This window comes from Equus asinus, chromosome 1 (genome assembly GCF_041296235.1).
Source record: "Equus asinus isolate D_3611 breed Donkey chromosome 1, EquAss-T2T_v2, whole genome shotgun sequence".
Lineage (NCBI taxonomy): Eukaryota > Metazoa > Chordata > Mammalia > Perissodactyla > Equidae > Equus > Equus asinus.
Window position 1 is genome coordinate 96,180,966 of NC_091790.1, and position 20,318 is coordinate 96,201,283.

The window sequence follows — 20,318 nt, forward strand, 5'->3', positions numbered from 1 at the left end:
AGAAATGCAACTGATTTGAGTGTGGAATCTTTATTTCTGCATATAAGATCGTATCATCTGTGAACAGAAATAATTTTACTTCTTTTTTCTTGCCTTATTGCACTGGCTGGAACTTGTGGTACTATGTTGAATACAAATGGCAAAAGTGTACATCCTTGCCTTGTTCCTGATCTTGGAGGAAAGCTTTCAGTTTTTGACCACTGAATACTATGTTCTCTGTGGATTTTTTATGTATGTCTTTTATGATGTTGCAGTTATTTTCCTCCTATTACTATGTCATTGAGTATTTTTTTATGAAAGAATGTTGAATTTTGTAAAATGCTTTTTCTGTATCAAATTAGATGATCATGTGGGTTTATTTTCCCTTTTTATTTTTTTTGGAAGGGAAAGATTCTTCTTGAGATAACATCTCTTGCCAGTCTTCCTTTTCTTTTTCTTTCTCTTCTCCCCAAAGCCCGAGTGCATGGTTGTTTATCCTAGTTGTAAGTGCTTATAGTTCTTCTATGTAAGCTGCTGGCACAGCATGGCAACTGACAGACAGTTGGTGTGTTTCCATGACCAAGAAATGAACCCAGGCTGCTGAAGCAGTGACAGCACTGAACTTTAACCACTAGGCCATCAGAGCTGGTTCTGTTTTCCCTTTAATCTGTTAATTTGGTGTATTACAAGGATTGATATTTTTATGTTGATCTATCTTTGCCTTCTGGCAATAAATCCCACTTCTTGGTGTATAATCTTGTTAATGTGCTCTTGAATTCAGTGTGCTAGTATTTTTTTTGAAGGAGTTTTGTGTCAATGTTCATTAAGGATATTGATCTGTAGTCTTCTTATAGTGTCTTTGGCTTTTGTCAGGGTAATGTTGGCCTCATAGGATGAGTTTGGAAGTGTTTCTTCCACTTCAACTCTTTGAAAAAGTTTGAGGAGGATTTGTGATAATTCTTTAAATTTTTGTTAGAATTCATCATTGAAGTCATCTAGTCCTGGGGTTATTATTGTGTTGTTTAAGTCCTCTGTATTCTTGCTTATCTTCTGTCTAGTTATTCTATCTATTATTATGAAGTATTGAACTCTCCAACTATTATCGTAGGCACTTTGTATTTCTCTTTTCAATTCTGTCAGTTTTTGCTTCAAAAATATTCATGGTCTGACATTAGGTATGGAAATGTTTATAACCATTACATATTCTTGCTGTATTTAACCTTTTATTAATATATAATGTCCTTCTTTGTCTCTTCTACCAATTTTTTGATTTTAGGTCTATTTCCTCTCATATTAATATAGCCATCCCTGCTCTCTTTTGATTACTGTTTACATGGAATATCTTTTTCCATCGTTTCACTTTCAGTGTATTTGTGTTTTTGTATGTAAAGTGAGCTTCTTGTATACAGCATATAGTTGGATTATATTTGTTTATTCATTCTACTAATCTATGTCTTTTGAGAGTTTAATCCATTTACTTATTTTCTATTGTGGTAACATTGGTTTATTGCATTATATAAATTTCAGGTGTAGATCATTGTATTCCAATTTCTGTGTAGATTACATCAAGTTCACCACCCAGAGACTAATTGCGGTCCATCACCATACACATGTAGTTGATTACCCATTTTACCCTCTTCCTCCTCCTTCCCCTCTGGTAACCACCAATCCATTCTCTGTCTATGTGATTGTATGTTTTGGTTTTTACCTTCTATTTATGGGTGAGATTGTATTGTATTTGGCTTTCTCCCCCTGACTTATTTAGCTTAGCATAATACCCTGAAAGTCCATCCATGTTGTCATGAATGTCCAGGTTTCATCTGTTTTTACAGCTGAGTAGTATTCCATTGTGTATATATTCCACATCTTTATCCATTCTTCCCTTGATGGGAACCTAGCTGTCCTCCAAGTCTTGGTTATTGTGAATAATGCTGCAGTGAACTTAGGGTCCATGTGTCTTTACGTATTCATGTTTTCATGTTCTTTGGATAAATACCCAGCAGTGGAATAGCTTGGTTGTATGGTAGGTCTATTCTTAAGTTTTTGAGGAATCTCTGTAATGTTTCCCATAGTGGCTTTACTAGTTTATATACCCACCTGCAGTGTATAAGAGTTCCCTTTTCTCTACATCCTCTCCAAAACTTGTTATTTCCTGTCCTGTTAATTATAGCCATTCTGATGGGAGTGAGGTGCTATGTAGTTGTTTTGATTGCATTTCCCTGAAAATTAGTGATGTTGAACATGTGTCCATCTGCCTGTTGGCCATCTGCATATCTTCTTTGGAGAAACATCTGTTGATCAAGTTGTTTGGTTTTTTTGTTGTTGCATTGTATGAGTTCTTTATATATTTTGGATATTAACCCCTTACCAAATATATGTTGTGCAAAAGTCTTCTCCCGGTTGTTAGGTTGTCATTTGTTTTGTGGATTGTTTGCTTTGCTGTGCAAAAGCTTTTTAGTTTGATGTAGTCCCATTTGTTTATTTTTTCTATTCTTTTCTTTACCTGGTCAGACATGATACTTGAAAATATGCTGCTAAGACTGATATCAAAGAGTGTACTTCCTGTGTTTTCTTCTACAATTTTTATGGTTTCAGGCCTTCATTCAAGTCTTTAATCCATTTGAAGTTAATTTTTGTGTATGGTGAAAGATAGGGATCTGCTTTCATTCTTTTGCATGTGGCTATCCAGTTTTCCCAACACCATGTATTGAAGAGACTTTCCTTTCTCCATTCTATGTTCTTGGGTCCTTTATTGAAAATTAGCCGTCCATATATGTGTGGGTTTATTTCTGGGCTCTCAATTCTGTTCCATTGATCTGTGTGTCTATTTTTGCACAAGTACTATGCTGTTTGGGTTACTATACCTTTGTAGTATATTTTAAAATCAGGGAATGTGATACCTCCAGCTTTGTTCTTTTTACTCTTTTAGCTATTTGGTGTCTTGTTATTCCATATAAATTTTAGGATTCTTTGTTATATTTCTGTGAAAAATGTTGTTGGACCTTTAAACGGGATTTTATTGAATGTGTAGAGTGATGTAAAAAATATGGACATTTTAACTATGTTAATTCTTCCAATCCAAGAGCACAGGATAGCTTTTCATTTCTTTTGTCTTCTTCAATTTCTTTCAACAATATTTTATAGTTTTCAGTGTGCAGATCTTTCACCTCTTTGGTTAAATTTATTCCTAGGTATTTTACTCCTTTTGTTGCAGTTGTAAATGGGATTGCATTCTCAATTTCTCTGTCTGCTGCTTTGTTGTTAATGTATAAAAATGCAGCTGATTTTTGTATGTTGATTTTGTATCCAGCTGTTTGACCATATTCATTTATTATTTCTAAAAATTTGTAGTGGATTCTTTAGGGTTTGCTATATATAAAATCATGTCATCTGTAAATAGTGACAATTTTACTTCTTCCTTTCCAATTTGGATCCCTTTATTTCTTTTTCTAGCTTGATTTCTCTGGCTAAGACTTGCCATACTATGTTAAATAAGAGTGGTAAAAGTGGCATCTTTGCTTCCTGTTCTTAGAGGCATAGCTGTCAGTTTTTCTCCGGGGAGAATGATATTAGCTGTGGGTTTGTCATATGTGGCCTTTATTATGGTGAGGTACTGTCCTTCTATACCCATTTTATTCAGTCCTTTTATCATAAACAGATGGTGGATCTTTTCAGATGCTTTCTCTGCATTTTTTCAGATGATCATGTGATTTTTATTCTTCATTTTGTTAATATGGTGTATCATGCTGGTTGATTTGTGGATGTTGAACCTTCCCTGCCTCTGTAGAATAAGTGCTACTTGATCATGATGTAGGATGTTTTTCATATATTGTATTTGATTCGCTAGCATTATGTTGAGGATTTTGCGTTGCTGTTTGTCAATGATATTGTCCTGTAATTTTGTTGTGTTGTGTTGTCCCTGTCTGCTTTTGGTATCAAGGTAATATTGGCTTCATAGAATGAATTAGGAAGCTTCCCCTCCTTTTTGGAAAAGTTTGAGAAGGATATACGTTAATTCTTCTTTGAGCGTTTGATAGAATTCACCATGGAAGCTGTCTGGTCCTGGACTTTCATTTTTTGAGAGGTTTTTGATTACTCTTTCTATCTCCTTACTGATGATTGGTTTATTCAAATTCCCTATTTCTTCTTGATTCAGTTTTGGAAGATTGTATGATTCTAAGAATTTATCCATTTCTTATAGATTATCCAATTTGCTGGCGTATAGCTTTTCATAGTATTCTCTAATAATCTTTTGTATTTCTGAGGTGTCCATTGTAATTTCTCCTCTTTCATTTCTAATTTTATTTGAGACATTTTTTTCTTAGTGAGTCTAGCTAAAAGTTTGTCAATTTTGTTTATCTCTTCAAAGAACCAGCTCTTCGTTTCATTGATTTTTTTCTATTGCATTTTAGTCTCTATTTAATTTTTTTCTGCTCTGATGTTTATTATTTCCTTCCTTCTACTGATTTTGGGCTTTGTTTATTCTTCTTTTTCTATTTCTTTTAGGTTCACTGTTAGATTGTTTATTTGAACTTTTTCTTGTTCATTGAAATAGGCCTATATTCTTATAAACTTCCTTCTTAGAACTGCTTTTCCTGTATCCCATAAATTTTGACATGTCATATTTTCATTTTCATTTGTCTCCAGGTATTTTTTGATTTCTCCTTTGATTTCTTCATTGACCCAATCATTTTTCAGTAGCATTTTGTTTAATCTCTACATATTTGTGGCTTCTCTGATTTCCTTCCTGTAGTTGATTTTTAGTTTCATATTGTTTTGGTCGAAAAAGATGCATGGTATTGTTTCAGTATTCTTAAATTTATTGAGACTTGTTTTGTGTTCTAATATGTGATCTTCCCTGGCAAATGTTCCATGTGCATTTGAAAAGAATGTCTATTCTGCGATTTTGGGATGGAATATTCTGTATATATATCTACTAAGTTCATCTGGTCTAATGTGTCATTTAAGGCCAGTGTTTCCTTCTTAATCTTTTTGCATGATTTGTCCATTGGTGTAAGTAGAGTGTTACTAAGTCCCCAACTTTTGTAGAGTTACTGTCTTTTTCTCCTTTTATATCTGTTAATACTCACTTTATATATTTAGGTGCACCTATGTTCAGTGCATAGATATTTTCAAGTGTTAATATCCTCTTGTTGGATTTTTCCCTTTATCTTATGTAGTGTGCTTTTCTGTATCTTGTTACAGTTTTTGTTTGAGGCTTATTTTTCTGATGTACATATTGCTACCCCAGTTTTCTTTTCATTGCCATTTGCATGGAGTATCTTTTTCCATCCTTCACTTTCAGTTTGTGAGTGTCTTTAGGTATGAAGTATGTCTCTTGTATGCAGCATATAGGTGGGTCTTGTTTTTTTACCCAATCAGACACCTATACCTTTTTATTGGGGCATTTAGTCCATTGACATTTAAAGTAGCTGTTGATAAGTATATACTTATTAGTATTTTGTTACTTATTTTCCTGGGTGTTTTAGTAGTTCTTCTCTCTTTCTTCTTCCCTTGCTCTCTTCATTTGTGGTTTGATTGCTTGCTTTAGTATTATGTTTGGGTTCCTTTCTCTTAATGTTTGTGTATTTATTATAGATTTTCGTTTCATTGTTACCATGGGGTTCATATGTAATAACCCATGTATATAGCAGTCTATATTAAGTTGATGGTCTCATTAGTTTGACTTCTTGGTAAAGCTTTACTGTTTTCCTCCCTTTCTCCCACATTTTGTTCTTGATAGCATATCTAACTACTTTTTTTTTGTGTGTGTGTGTGTGTCCATTACCGTCTGTCCTGGAAATAGATAATTTTAGTACTTTTGTCTTTTGACCTTCATAGTAGCTTCATAGGTGGTTGATCTGCTACCTTTACTGTATATTTGCCTGTACCAGTGATTTTATTGGTTTTCTTCTTCATATTTTTCTTATTCCTATTTGTGATCTTCTCTTTCCCATTTAAATAAGTCACTTTATCATTTTTTGTAGGACCGGTTTCTTGGTGATAAACTCATTTTGTTGTTGCTTTTCTGGGAAACTTTCTCTCTTCTTCCATTATGATTGACAACCTTGATGGGTAGGGTATTGTTTGCTATAGTTTTTTTTCCTTTCAGCACTTTAAATATATTATACCACTCCCTCCTAGCCTTTAAACTTTCTGCTGAGAAGACAGCTGATAGCCTTATGGTGTTTCCTTTGTATGTAACTTGTTGCCTTTCTCTTGCAGCCTTCAAGATTCTCTCTTTATCTTTAATTTTTGACCTTTTAATTATAACGTGGCTTGGTGTATACCTCCTTGAGTTTATCTTGTTTGGTGCTCTCTGTGCTTCCTGTACCTGGATTTCTGTTTCCTTCCTTAGGTTAGGAAAGTTTTCAGCTATTATTTCTTCAGATACATTCTCTGCCCCTTTGCACTTGATGTTGTCCCAAAGGCCTCTTAGACTGTCCTTGTTCCTTTTAATTCTTTTTTCTTTTATCTGATGAGCTTGAGTGATATCCTTTAGACTTTCATCCAGCTTATTTATCCATTCTTCTGTATTATCAACTCTGCTATTGATTCCCTCTAGTCAATTTTTCATTTCAATTATTGTATTCTTCATTTCTGATTGGTTCTTTTTTATTTTCCAATTATTTATTGACATTTTCACTGAGTTTATCCCTTCTTCTCCCAAGCTCAGTGAGCATTGTTATTACTTTTTGTTTGAACTCTTTCTCAGGTAGCTTATTTCTGTTCCATTTAGTTCTTTTTCTGAGGTTTTGTCCTGTTCCATTCCTTGGAATGTATTCCTTTTTCTCCTTATTTTTCCTTTTTCTCTGTGCTTATATCCATGTATTAGGTAAGTCAGCTACTTCTCATCTTGAAGAGGTGGCCCTTTGTAGGAGATGCCTTGTGAGTCCCAGTAGTGTACTTCCCTCTCATTTCCAGTACCAGATGTTCCATGAGTGACCCGTGTTTGGGCTACGTGTCTCCTTATGTTGTGGCAGGGTTGCTCTTGCTGCAGGTGCCAAGGGAGGCCACGCTGTCCCCCTGGCCAGCTGGTTGTAATGCTCAGCTGCATGTGGCTTCTGTGGATGCCTCGGTCACTTTGTCGGGCATGGGGAGCTCAGCACAATTGGCAGTAAGGTCTAATAGCACATTCCTGTTGCAGTTGCTCTGTTAAGTAACTAAGCCCCCAGGGTGGCTAGTTGCTAGACTCAGGCGCCTACCATTGCTGTAGCCCTCCAACCTGCAAGGCTGTTGTCATCTGTCAGGATTATGGCTGAGTGGGGCTGGCCCCAGGCACAGGAGCACTCAGTTTTTTTAAGTTTTGGAAATTAGGGCCGATCCTCTATGTGGCTGTTTGAGAAGCACAAATCTGCTGCTGATGATAAGCCAAACTGCCCACAGGGCCATGCACCCAGTCAACACAGTCCTGCCCCATGAGCACACCCTGTCCTACTGGAGGAGACGCAGTCACACTACTGCGGAGGTCCCACACACTCCACCAATGCCCCATACACTCCACCTGCTCGTCACACATACCCTGCCCCACAGAGGGTTCCCACTCATCTGGCTGTAGAGGTTCCAGGCACCCTGCCTATAGGGCCCACAAGTTGCCTGTGGGCTTGCTCTTGGTTTGGGCCAGTCCTTAGGGTGGATTGCCTGCCCTGGCTGAGCTGGATTAAATCGGTTCTCTAGTGGCTGGGGCACACCCCTGGGCTAACATTCCTAGGGTATAACTCCAATGGTGTCTGCCAATGTCCGTGTCAGCACACCTGTACTAGGTCACAACAATGGCTGCTGCCCGTATTTCAGTCCTGGTAGAGATCGCATCTCTCACTGAGATGCACCCAGAACCTCGCAGGTGAGTCTCTTTTCACAAAGGGGCTATCCACCTTTCTTTCTGGTGATTTTAGGTTGCTTTTCAAATGGGTGAATTTGTGCTTGGGCCTTCTAAGAGCCGACTTTTTCCTGCCTGTATCTGACGGCTTTTGGGGGGTATTCCCCATTGTAGATAAAAGCCAGCAAACCCAGATATTATGATAATTGTCTTGGTTGTGCTGGGCACAAAAGCTTCTTATACCAGTAGCAGTCCCCTGCTCAGATCCCATGCTCCTCCAGAGAAGACTACATACCTTAGGATTGCTCCTAACTGGCCATAAAGCACCTTGGCTTGTGAAGGTGGCCTATTTTTTCTCTTCAGAAAGGAATTTCTGCCTCTTCCACCTCAGTCAGCAGTGTCCCTTGTTGCAGGGGTTCTTTTTATCCAGTTTTTAGTTATCTCTAAAAGCTTATTGTTCCAAGAGTAGTTGTAAATTTCTTGTGTCTGTTGGAGGAGGTACCTTCAGAGTCCAGGGTCCACCTATGCTACCATCTTGACTGAACTCCATAATCCATTTACTTTTAAAATATATGCTGATAATGCAGGATTTTTGCCATTTTCCTATTTGTTTTCTATTGGCTTTATAGCTGTTTTGTTCCTCATTTCCTTCATTACAATCTTCCTTTGTGTTTAGTTGACTTCTTATAGTCAAATGTTTAAATCTTTCTCATTTCCTTTTGTATATATTCTATAGATGTTTTTTGTTGTTACTGTGCAAATTACATTTAACATCTTTGTGATATAACACTCTAAGTTGAATTTTTACCAGCACAACTTCAGTATAATTTGGCAACTCTCCCTTCACAGCTCTATTCCCACCCCATTCAGTTGTGAATGTCATAAAATTATGACTTTATTTTATCCCCCAAAATGAAAAATAATAATTATCTTAAATGTTTTAGTCTCTTAAGTTATATAGAAAACAAAGTGTAGAGTTGGAAACCAATGTTACGATAATACTAGTTTTTAGATTTTTAAAAATATATTAGCCTCTTGAATCATCTATAAAAAATTGCCATTACAAACCAATCTTACCATAATAGCAGCTTTTATCATTGCCCATGATTTTAAATTTAGTGAGATCTTTATTTCTTTATATGACTTCAAGTTGCTTTCTAGCATCCTTTCCCTTCAACCTGCAGGATTCCTTTGAGAATTTCTTGTAGGGCAAGTCTAGTTGTAACAGACTGTGTCTTGTTTTTCTAGGAATGTTTTAATTTCTCCCTTAGTCTTGAAGAACAGTTTTGCACATTATAGGATTCTTGGTTGACAGCTTTTAAACTTTTAGTACTTTTAATACATTGGCCCACTGCATCTGGCACCCAAAAGTTTTGATGAGAGATCTGCTCATAGTCTTCTTGAGGATTGTTTGTATGTGATGGGTTACTTCTTTTTTGGTACTTTCATGATTCTTTGTCTTCCAAAAGTTCAATTATGATGTGTCTTCATATAAGTCTCTTTAAGTTCATCTTACTTTGTGTTTGTTGAGCTTCTTACATGTTTATATTCATGATTTTGTCAAATTTGGAAACTTTTCCAGCCACTAGTTATTCAAATATTCCACCTGATGTTTTCTTTCTCTCTTCTTCTGGGACTCCCACAATGTACATTTTGGTCCACTTAGAGGTATTCAAAAGTTTTTTTAGCATTCTTCACTTTTATTCAGTTTTTGTCTTTCTTTTTCACAGATGTGATAATTTTTACTGTTCTATCTTCAAGTTTGCTTGTTGTTTCTTCTATCTGATCAAATCTGCCTTTGAACTCCTCTAGTGAATTTTTCACTTTAGTTATTGTGCTTATTAGCTCCAGAGTTTTTTAGAGTTTCTATCTCTTTGTAGATATTTCTGTTTCTTCATACAGAATTTTCTTGACTTTATGTACATCTTTATTTTTTCTGCATCTTTAAGAAAATTGTTTTAAAGTCTTAGTCTAGTAAATGTGCCGTCAGGTATTATTCAGAGATAATTTCGGTTGATTTACTTTTTTTTTTTCAAATGGGCCATACTTTCCTGTTCCTTTGTTTGCTGTTCTGCCACATGCACAGTTGGGTGAGCAATATGGGATAGGTTGCAGAGAGACCAAAGAAAAGACCCAGAATCAGCAAATGAGACATTTAGGTTTATTGGGAGGTACTTACAGGGAGGTCCATTTGTGGCTGGCTAGACAGCAATGGGTACCCACAATCGCGAGTTGGGAAAGGGTTTCTTATATAGGCAGGAGATACAAAGGCTATATGCTTCCCAAGCATAAAATAGTTGCCAAGCTGGTAAAATATTTCTCTTGGGGGCCAGCTTTTGTTAAAGACAACTGAAAGCTCTTGGTGCATTGTTTTCCCCCAAGGAATGTTAGCCCAGAGCTAACATCTGCCAATCCTCCTCTTTTTTCTGAGGAAGACTGGCCCAGAGCTAACATCTGTAGCCATCTTCCTCTACTTTATATGTGAGACTCCTACCACAGCGTGACTTGCCATGCAGTGCCATGTCTGCACCAGGGATCTAAACCTGCGAACCTCGGGCTGCCAAAGCAGAGTGTTTGCACTTAACTGCTGCGTCATGGGGCCAGCCCCATCTTGGTGTATTTGGAAATGTTTACTTTGCCCTTTCCCATGCTAGAAGAAGAAGGGGGTGTTTATTCAGTCTTCTTCTTGACAACCTACTGGAACAACTGGAGGTAAAACTCATGAAAGTGTGGAGGCTCCAAAAGTTGCCCCCCGACCAAAGTTTTTAACACTTGAATTTTCCCACAGTGAACGTCCATCACATCCTAAATTATGTTTTTTCCTGCTTGTATTGGCTCCATTGGCAGGCTCTTGCTCTTGGGTTTCTGCTTCTGGTAAGCTGTAATTCTGTGTCCACCCTTCCCTCTCTACACTTTTATGGGGAGAAGTCTTTTCTGTGACCTCAATTATCTGGTGAATCAGAGAAGAGTTGTTGATTTTCAGTTTGTTCTTGGTTTTCTTGTGAGGATAGGAGTGATAATCCAAGCTCCTTGCATGTTGGACTGTAAACCAGAAGTCCTCTCATGACGTTTTTGTTTCTTAATGCTTCTGTTATTGACTTTTGTTGTCTTTAATTGACTATTTCTAGAGTATCATTTTGATTTTAGTCTCATTTTATTTTCTGAATATATTCTATTTATTTTGATCGTGATTAACCTGTTTTATAATTAACATTGTAAACATATTAACTATATAGCTTGAATAAATACCAACTTTAAACAGTGTATCAAAAATTTGTTCCTATGCAGTTTTGTTCCTTGCTCTTTATGTTGTTGTTAGTAATTTCATTATTGTACATTGTGTGTCCACTATCATAGATTCATAGTTATTGTCTCATGCATTTTTATTTTTAATCATATGGGGTAAAAAGTGGAGGTAAAAGTACAACAGCACTACTGGCTTTTTATATTTACCTATATAGTTTACTGTTCTTTATTTCTTTGTGTAGCATTAAATTACAACCTATTGTCCTATCGTGTTTGGAAGTCTTTACTTTCTTCTTCATTTTTGAAGGCTTGTTTTTCACATAAAGAATTCTTGGATGAAGGATTTTTTACCAATACTTAAAATATGTCATCTCACTTCCTTCTGACTTCTGTGGTTTTTTTATGAGAAATCTTCTGTTAATCTTATCATGGACTCATAGTTTGTGACAAGTTACTTCTTTTTTGCTTCTTTCAAGATTCTCTTTGTTTTTGATTTTTGACAGTTTGATTATATTGTGTTTCAGTGTTGAATTCCTTGCATTTATCCCACTTCAATACCATTGATCTTCAATATGTCGATTTGTGTCTTTTATCAAGCTGGGAAATTTTTAGGCATTATTTTTTCAAATATTCTTTCAGTCTCTTTCTTTTTTTCTCTCCTGTGACCAAAATTATGCATATGTTTGTCCACTTGAGGTCCCACAGATTTCATAGGCCTTCTTCATTACTTTTACTGGTTTTTCTTTCTGGTCCTCTGACTGGATATTTTTTTACCTACCTTCAAGTTCACTGATTCTTTCACAAGATTAAATATGTTATTGAAAACCTCTAGTGAATTCCTCATTTTAGTTGTTGTAATTGTCAGTTCTGGAATTTCTGTCTGATTCTTTTCATATTTTCTCTCTCTTTATTGATATTCTCTATTTATTGAGATATCATTTTCCTTTTTGGGGGGTTGTTTTTCTTTGTCCATTATTCCCTTTAGCTTTTTGAGCATATTTAACAGAGTTGATTTAGAGTCTTTGTCTACTAAGTCCAATGTTTGTGCTTCCACAGGGACACTTTCTATTAATTTTTATTGTGAATGGTCTATACTATCTTTTTTATTTGCATTGTGTGTAATTTTTTTGAAAATTGTACATTTTGAATATTCTAATATAGTACTATTGAAATCAGATTCTTCCATCTTTTTTGTATTTTTTCTTGTTGTCTGTGTAGGTTTTTATTGTCTGTTTAGTGACTTTTCTAAACTACTGTTGTAAAGATTGTATTTGCTGTGTGTGATCTCTGATGTCTCTTTTTCTTTAAGTTGTTGTTAGCTAGTTATTTGATTGAAATTTCCTTAAATGCTGTTTTTAAGTCAACTTCCATTGATTCGGCATTCACTTGATTGTTGTAAACATTTAACTATTTTTCAGAGTTAGTACAAAATTGACTGTGATAGTTTTTTGTCTTATTTTCAACATTTCTGTGGTAGGACTTGGCTTGCAGTTTCCTAGTCATCTTAACTGATGTCACTGCTGTCTTTTTCATTTTTTAATATTCTGGGAAGCTTATCTAAGAAGAAAGCAAAAGTGGTCTCATATATGATGAGGTTAGCCATCTGATCTAAATAAAGATGGTATATAATAGGAGGCAGAAGCTCAGGAAGAAAAGTGTTCTCTCAGTTCCAGAGAGCATGAGAGTTGTGTGGCTTGCCTAACATGGTGGGGAGGAATATACTGTCTCAGGGGTCTTACTACCAAGAGTACTGGATTTAACTTAAGCAGAGACATGGAAGTTAGTTACTTGAGTGGTCACTATCTGTACTGATTCTGAAAACTGGATAATGTCTGTTGACTCTGTGTTATGGTTTCCAACATTTTCATTTATTTTAATGAATAGCAGATTTTAATGAACTTTTTAATTTGCTTTAAACTTTTATAATGATTCAAAGTGAAAAAGATTGTACATCATCATGATCATCTGATCTCATAATCACATTATGATACATGGGCAGACATTGGTCTACCATCTTTTTAATCACTTCATGAAGAATACTTTCAAAAGATTTACCATAGGTAGGTGATAATTTAAAGATTTGGCTATATTTTGCGAGTGTTTTTTAATCTCAGTTCTGTATTTCTGATACATAAATTTAGAAATTTTATTTTTTCCAGGTCTAGATTTAGGATAGTCACATTTTTAAAGGATTGAATTTAAAAATAGGCCATAAAAAACCTTTTTTTTTTTCCCAAATGTACACCGGTAATCCAAAGTCTGCTTCAGGTCAACCACTGTTCTGTCTGATTTTATAAAATAACTCTGACCTATTTTATTGTTTTGTATGTGATGTTTTATAATACCTTCTGATATCAGTTCAGATGGCAACAGTGAAGTTTCATGACATGTACTGACTTGGGAAGGATTTAAAGAAAGATGTTGAAATAACATTTCACAGTATTTTATGAATGTACTCTGCATTTTTTAATACTTTGTGGTCAATTTTATTATCTGCATAACAATACTTATCTATCAAAAGTATTTTACATAACATAATAGGCTGGTAACATAGATTAAGGATCTCTCTTCAAAGAGCTCATAGTCTGGTAAAAAGAAAATATTCAAGTAACAATAGTTCAGGTTCTGCAAATACTGTAGTAGAGATTCCACTTTCTCTGGGGTATGTGAAAGGGAGGATGTCCTTAAGGAGATGAACAGTTAAAGATGTCCATGAAAAATTACTGATCTTTTAAAGAAATTCTATGTAAAATTGTGACTTCAAGTCATTTACACAGACAACATAGGGTATATTTGGGAAACATTCTAGAATGGCTAATGGGTAGGATATGTATAGAGAATTTGGGAAAAGTAAAATTGTCATGATGGCTTGTGTTTATATTATAGAGAACTTAGCTAGATTGACATATTTATGTTTTTAATCATATTTTCATGGCTAGAAAGAATGACACAATCACGGTGTTTAACCTTCTTGTTTTACAGAGTAGATAGTGGAAGTCTCAAGGAGATATTAAATAATATACCCATGTTTATTAGTGATATACCCAGGGCTAGAAATAAGATTTCTTTCCATATATTTTGATATATAATGTGGAGTAACTGAGGGTTTTAGAGCTGTATGGTAATCAGATTAATGAGATAATTTAGAAAAATTGATTAAAGAGAATCCTTTACATCTTTTACTTATTCCCTCTTTGATTTTTATATCTTGGTAGTGCAATAGAGTATTCTCTCAGATGGTCTTGCAAAGTCATTAGTCATTTCTACACTACTGAATCCAATGGTCATTTTTCAGTTGTCGTCTAACATATCTTTGAAAAGTTTGGCACATCTTCTGTGATTTACTTTTTTTACTTGGCTTCAGGCACAAGGCTTGATATTTCTCCTTCTCAGTTTCCTTTGCTTATTTGTCCTCTTTTCTAAGTTTTTTTTGGTGAGGAAAATTGGTCCTGAGCTAACATCTTTTATCAATCTTCCTCTTTTTGCTTGAGGAAGATTGTCCCTGAGCTAACATCTGTGCCAGTCTTCCTTTATTTTTGTCTGTGGGATTCTGCCTCCGTATGGCTTGATGAACCGTGTGTAGATCCATGCCCAGGATCTGAACCCGTGAACCCTGGGCTGCCAAAGCAGAGTGTGTGAACTTAACCACTATACCACCAGGCTAACCCCTAAATTTTTAACATTGGACATGTACAAAACTGAATATCTTTCTCTTCCCATTCTTCTCCTCCCAAAATGTTGCTGTCCCCTCAGCCTTTCCCATCTGATTATTACTATCACTTCTGGTTTCTGAGTTCGGAAATCTTGGAGTCACCTTTAACTCTCATATTCTCAGTTCTCAAGAAATCTTGTTGGTTTTACCTTCAGAATATTATCAGAGTCCAGCTATTTCTGACCCCACTCCCCTTCTACTATTGTGGTTCTAGCCATCAATATGTTTTGAATGAATTACTAAAATAGCCACTTAATTTTTAAAATCTCTCCTTTCAATACAAAAATGTAACATAAAAAATCACATTAAATTTTAAAACAGTGACCATTTATTTTTAAAGGTATGTGAATTTTCTCGGGTTAGGCTGTGCCTAGGCTGGACTCAGTTAGGTATTTGTGTGTCACATTGTGGGTACAGCTTTGATTGGTTGGCTATCAGTGCCCCATGAGTTTTTATTATAGCGCCATGTCTGAAGTGACAGCAGCCACCAATGGGAAGCTCTGCTCATGATGGTAAGAGAAGCACAAAAGAACAAACTAAAAAATATTAGGAACAAGACTCCAAATTAGCTTACTTTCACTCCTCTCCATGGTCATTGGCAAGTCACGTGGCCAGTCCCAAAGTCATCAGATGATACTCTGACCACATATATGCCACAGCAAGGGTGTGGATGCATAGTGGGTGAGGAATCAGTGACAATAATTTAATCTGTCATGCTACTCTTCCATGTTATTGCTCTTCAAAAAATCTTGTCATGGCTTCCTTTTTACTCAGAATATAAACCAAACCAAAGTTTATAGTGGCCTACACAATATGGCTGCATTTTATTTCTTCATCTCCTTTGCTTACTGTGCTCTAGCCACACTTGCCTCGTTGGTCCTTTTAGCATGTCATGAATGTTTCTACCTTGGAGATTTTATACTATCTCATCTCATGGGTAGCCTTTAAACCTCCTTCATTTTCTTGCTCAAATATCATTGGTTATCACCTAATTTAAAATTTGTATCCCTATCACCATCTCACAATTCCAGTCCCCCTTTCCCTTCTCTTTTTCTTTTCTTTTTAACCCTAGTACTTATCACCTTATCACACAATATGTTTATGAACTGATTATTGTTTCTCTCCCTGCATTAGAATATAGTTTCCAAAAGGCCAGAGTGTTTATTGATATTGATCACTTATATATCCCTGACTCCTAGACTACCCCTTGATATGTAGTAGACTTCCAATAATAATTTGTTGAATAATTAGATACATGTATGCATGTATGCCTGAATATGTTCATTATTTCAATTACTGTGGCTGCTACTCTAGTCCATCCTCCTTCCCTTTCCAGTATTATCATCATGGTTTATCAGTTTGCAGAGATTAAGAATTGAGTTAGTCAAATGACACGCACTGTATTATATGGCTAGAGTTATATAGAATATTGAGTGAACACACACACACATTTCTACATATACATACATGTATATGCTATAAAAGTTAAGATAATTCTGTTGTTAAAAACTTTGTGAAATCAATACCCGAACATTAACTATCAAGAAAGTTGACTAGTTCTTAAGTTCACTATAATAGTGAGGTTTTCCTTATTTATATAAAACAAATCTTTAACTTACATTTTTAGCTGAAAAGAGTGATTTAACCTTAGGAAATTTGCTTAATTTTTCAGTGGAAAAGAAATATTAGACAAACTATCTCTTTTATATTTGAAAGGCTGATATAAATATTGTGATATAATACTTTAGACTCATGATAAAATATATGTTCTTAGTTTCATCTATAGAACCTGAAAAAGGACCCAAGCCATGTGCAGACCATAATTGTGAATCTTCCAGAAGACTAGCTAAGGTATGTTTTGTGAGGCTGGGGGAAAAAAAAGAACATGCCCAGTGTGTAAGTAAGAATCCTAGCTATTTATAAAACACATTGACCTCCCCCCCACACACATTTAGGGAATTCAATAATAAAAGTAAACTTCATAAAATATTAAATGATAATAATTTAATGGAGTTAATATTTTTATGAAATGATTTTAAATTTTGTCACTGATTATATTCAGAAGGATGATTTTCCCATTTATTTGGCCTTATTTGCTATTGCAAATTGATTTATAATTATTAATCAGGTAGAATTCTTTCCATGTTACTGTTATGTATCCTAAATAATAAATTTGATGTATACTATTTGTTAACTATTTTCATATTGCTCCATACCCAGCATCCTGTATCTACGCTTAGGATGAACATTATACTGTAGCTCCCAGCGGCAAATTAATTTAGTTTTCTCTTTTACATTATGCTTAACACATTGTACATGCTCAGTAACTTTATGGCAATATTTTCCTATCTCTAATTACTCTTCAATGACCATAAACACTGAAAAATAATATTTTTAAATATTTGAAATATAAAACTATTTACATTATGATTTTAAAAATTTCTGTTAAATCTATAGGTATTGCATATTCAGATCAACATCCTTTACTTTTGCCCAGTGAAATTGACAGGGGAATGATTTCTTAATTTGTACCCAGTAAACCTCCTGAAATAAGCTTAAATTGTCTTCTATATATTTCCGATTATTGTTATTTAAAAAATTTTCTTAGTATTTACCTCACATGGATAGATTTTTTCTTTACTTTTGAAATAGGACTTAAGTTTGGGGGCTCCAAGAACAGAGAGCAATCAATCTTATTTTTCTAATCCTATTTCTTAATCCATGAGTACTGTGCCAATCATTCTTTAGTTAGTACCTGATACGTCTTTTAGCTTTCTACCAATCTTTAAAGTTTTAAATAGCCATAGACCCTGAGCTGGTATGATTCCTGTGGTGATGGAGTGGGAAGGTGTGTTCAAGCATAGGCATTAGGAGTAGGGGAATTTTATTATTTTCCTTCAAGGTGGTGTCATGGTATTATCCATTTGTAGTTTTCTTATGTCATTTTTAATGCTAAGAGTCAACTTTATCTCTACCTTTTAAAATATAAACACAGAAATAACAAATCACTCAGCAAACCATGAAGTTTTCAGTAGAAAAGGTCTGCAATTTCATTAACTCCATTTGTTCCTTTAGACTATTACTTGGTTATATTAGGTTACTCCACAAACATTCTGCCCTGTGACTTTTCCTGTATTTTGAAAACTTTTTTCTGCTATACATACGTCTTCCTTCTTTCCTTTCTTTTTTTCTTTCTCCCCTCTCCTGTCCCTTCCCATTCTCTTTCTCTATCTTTCCTTTCTTGGCATAAAATAGTCTCTTTTTGGCCTGGTCTGGCAAAATAAAGATTGGTACTTTTCTGGCTTGATGATATTATAGTAACAATATAATACCTAGCATAATAATAAAAAGAATTCATAATTTCCAGGCAGGAGTATTTTCACAGAAGCATTCTGGGGACTTTTCTCATTTATAAATCTGAAATATTTAATCCATCTGCCGTATTCTTGGTTTCGTTCAATTTTCAACTTTACGGCCTTTTCATCTTGTATTAGTTTCTTATTTATTGCTGAATATAGTTCTTTGATTTTAGCAAGATTTAAGTAACTTGAAATTTTCCCCAAACTAAGGTAAGTCCAAATTTATTGTGGCCTATTTGCTACAGTGAAGACATTTACAGCTCTTTGAAGATCCAAATATGTTATATTTCTTCTTTGATGCACTGTTTTCTTTCCACTGTTCTCTTCCATTGATTTATTTGTCAGTCTTTGTGCCAGTGCCACACGGTTTTCATTACCATACCTTTATACCAAGTGTAATCTTAAGTAGTATTAGTAATTTATCTTGGTTCTTTTTCAAGATTGTTTTAGATATTCTAGTCCTTTCCATTTCCAAAAAGTTTTAGAATCAGCATTTCAGTTTTCCAAAAAAACAACCCTGGCTTCTGATTGGAGTTGTCATGTATCTATAGATCAATTGATGAGAAGTGGTATTTTAGTAATATTAAGACTTCCAATCCATGAAAATGGTATATCTCTCCATTTATTTAGGTTTAAAAAATTTATTTTTTGCATTATTTAGTTTAAAATTCTTTCATATTTTCTTCTAAATTTATTCCTAAGTGTTTCATGGAGGTTTTGGTGCCATGATAGAATATTTAAAAAATTCGTTTGTTAATTGTTTCAATTTTGAGTAAATGTTTGCATATTGTGTATTTTCATATTGCATCCTACCACCTTGGTAAATTCATTTATTAGTTATGGTAGTTGATTTTTAGATTACTTGGGATTTTCTGTGTAAACCATCATGCCATCTGCAAATAGACACAGTAATATTTTTTACTTTCTGATTTTTATGCCTTTTATTTCTTTATCTGATCTTGTTGGAATGGATAGAATCTACAGAGTAATGTTGAATCAAAGTGGTAAGAGTGGGCCGTCTATTCTTGTTCCTGATCTTAGGGAGAAAGCATTTTGTCTTTCATCATTAGCTCTCAGTTTTCATAGTAGCCTTTAAATTATGAAAATATACCTGTTTCAGGGCAAGACTGGGAGATGGGTGTTTCTGTCTGCTCCCTCTGCACTGAGCCCTATGGATGTGTCAGTTAAATATTTTTTTGTTTGCTACAATCCCATTGAACTCCTGAACATGGCCACCAGTGCTCCACAATCAAGGGGCATCTCCTAGGTGGCAGCAAAACCTGGGGTGCCGTACACATGCACAAGCTCTTTTTCAGGAGGTGCCTGTGACCTAGGGTGAGGCAGAAGCTCAGCACAAAGATGGCACCTGCCAGTCTCTCTGGTCTCTGGAAAGTATTGCAGTTGGCTCCTTGTTGTGTGTTTAAATAGGAAGCATGCCATGTCACAGCTATTAAGATAAGCAAATAGGCCACTTAGAATTGTATTTTAAATTAGCTATTCTCATGGTAGCTATATACATTTTTGTGCTTTTTTTTCAGTGTATGCTCTAAGAATTATGATATACATCTCTAATATTTCACAGTGCAGTTAAAATTAATATTTTACCCCTTCCCATGAAATATAGAAATGTTGCAATTTTATAGCTTCATTTAAATCCCTCCTTGTCCTTTATTCACTGTCATATGTGTTGTATCTGCATATATTATAAACTATAAAATACAATGTTAAGGCATTTTCTTTAAACAGTCATACATATTTTAAAGACATTTAAAGCACAAGTAGTCTTTTATGCTTATTTATATTACCTTGTTCTGTGGTCTTTATTACTTCCGAAGGTCAGAGTTTCTATCTGATATCATTTCCCTTCAGCCTGAAAAATCTCCTGAGCATTTCTTGTAGATATGATCTACTGACAAAGGATTCTTTCCATTTTTTTTTAACCTAGAAATCATATTTATTCTCCTTTATTTATGAAGGATATTTCATTGGTTAGAGAATTCTGGTCCAATAGGTTTTTTCCCCCACATTTTAAATAGTTTTTCCACTTTCTTCTTGCCTCTGCTGCTTCTGATAAGAAGTTCATTATTCCCAAACTGTTGTTTTTCTGTATTTAATGTTTTTTTTTTCTGTCTGTCTGCTTTCAAATTTTTTTCTTTATCTTTAGTTTTCAGCAATTTGATAATGATGTGCTTGTTTGGTCTTA

General features: G+C 34.9%; 1 protein-coding gene across 4 annotated transcripts in view; it reads left to right on the plus strand.

Moving 5' to 3' along the window:
• The window catches only part of ZPBP (zona pellucida binding protein), a 135,675-nt gene that overhangs the window by 43,903 nt on the left and 71,454 nt on the right, over window positions 1-20,318 (plus strand). For all 4 annotated transcript variants that reach the window (XR_011499064.1, XR_011499080.1, XM_044778190.2 and 1 more), the window contains exon 6: window positions 16,531-16,607. Coding sequence is in view for 2 of the 4 variants with exons in the window: in XM_044778190.2 (XP_044634125.2) it covers window positions 16,531-16,607 (77 nt within the window). In the remaining 2 variants the exon portion in view is untranslated. The remainder of the gene's footprint in view (window positions 1-16,530; window positions 16,608-20,318) is intronic.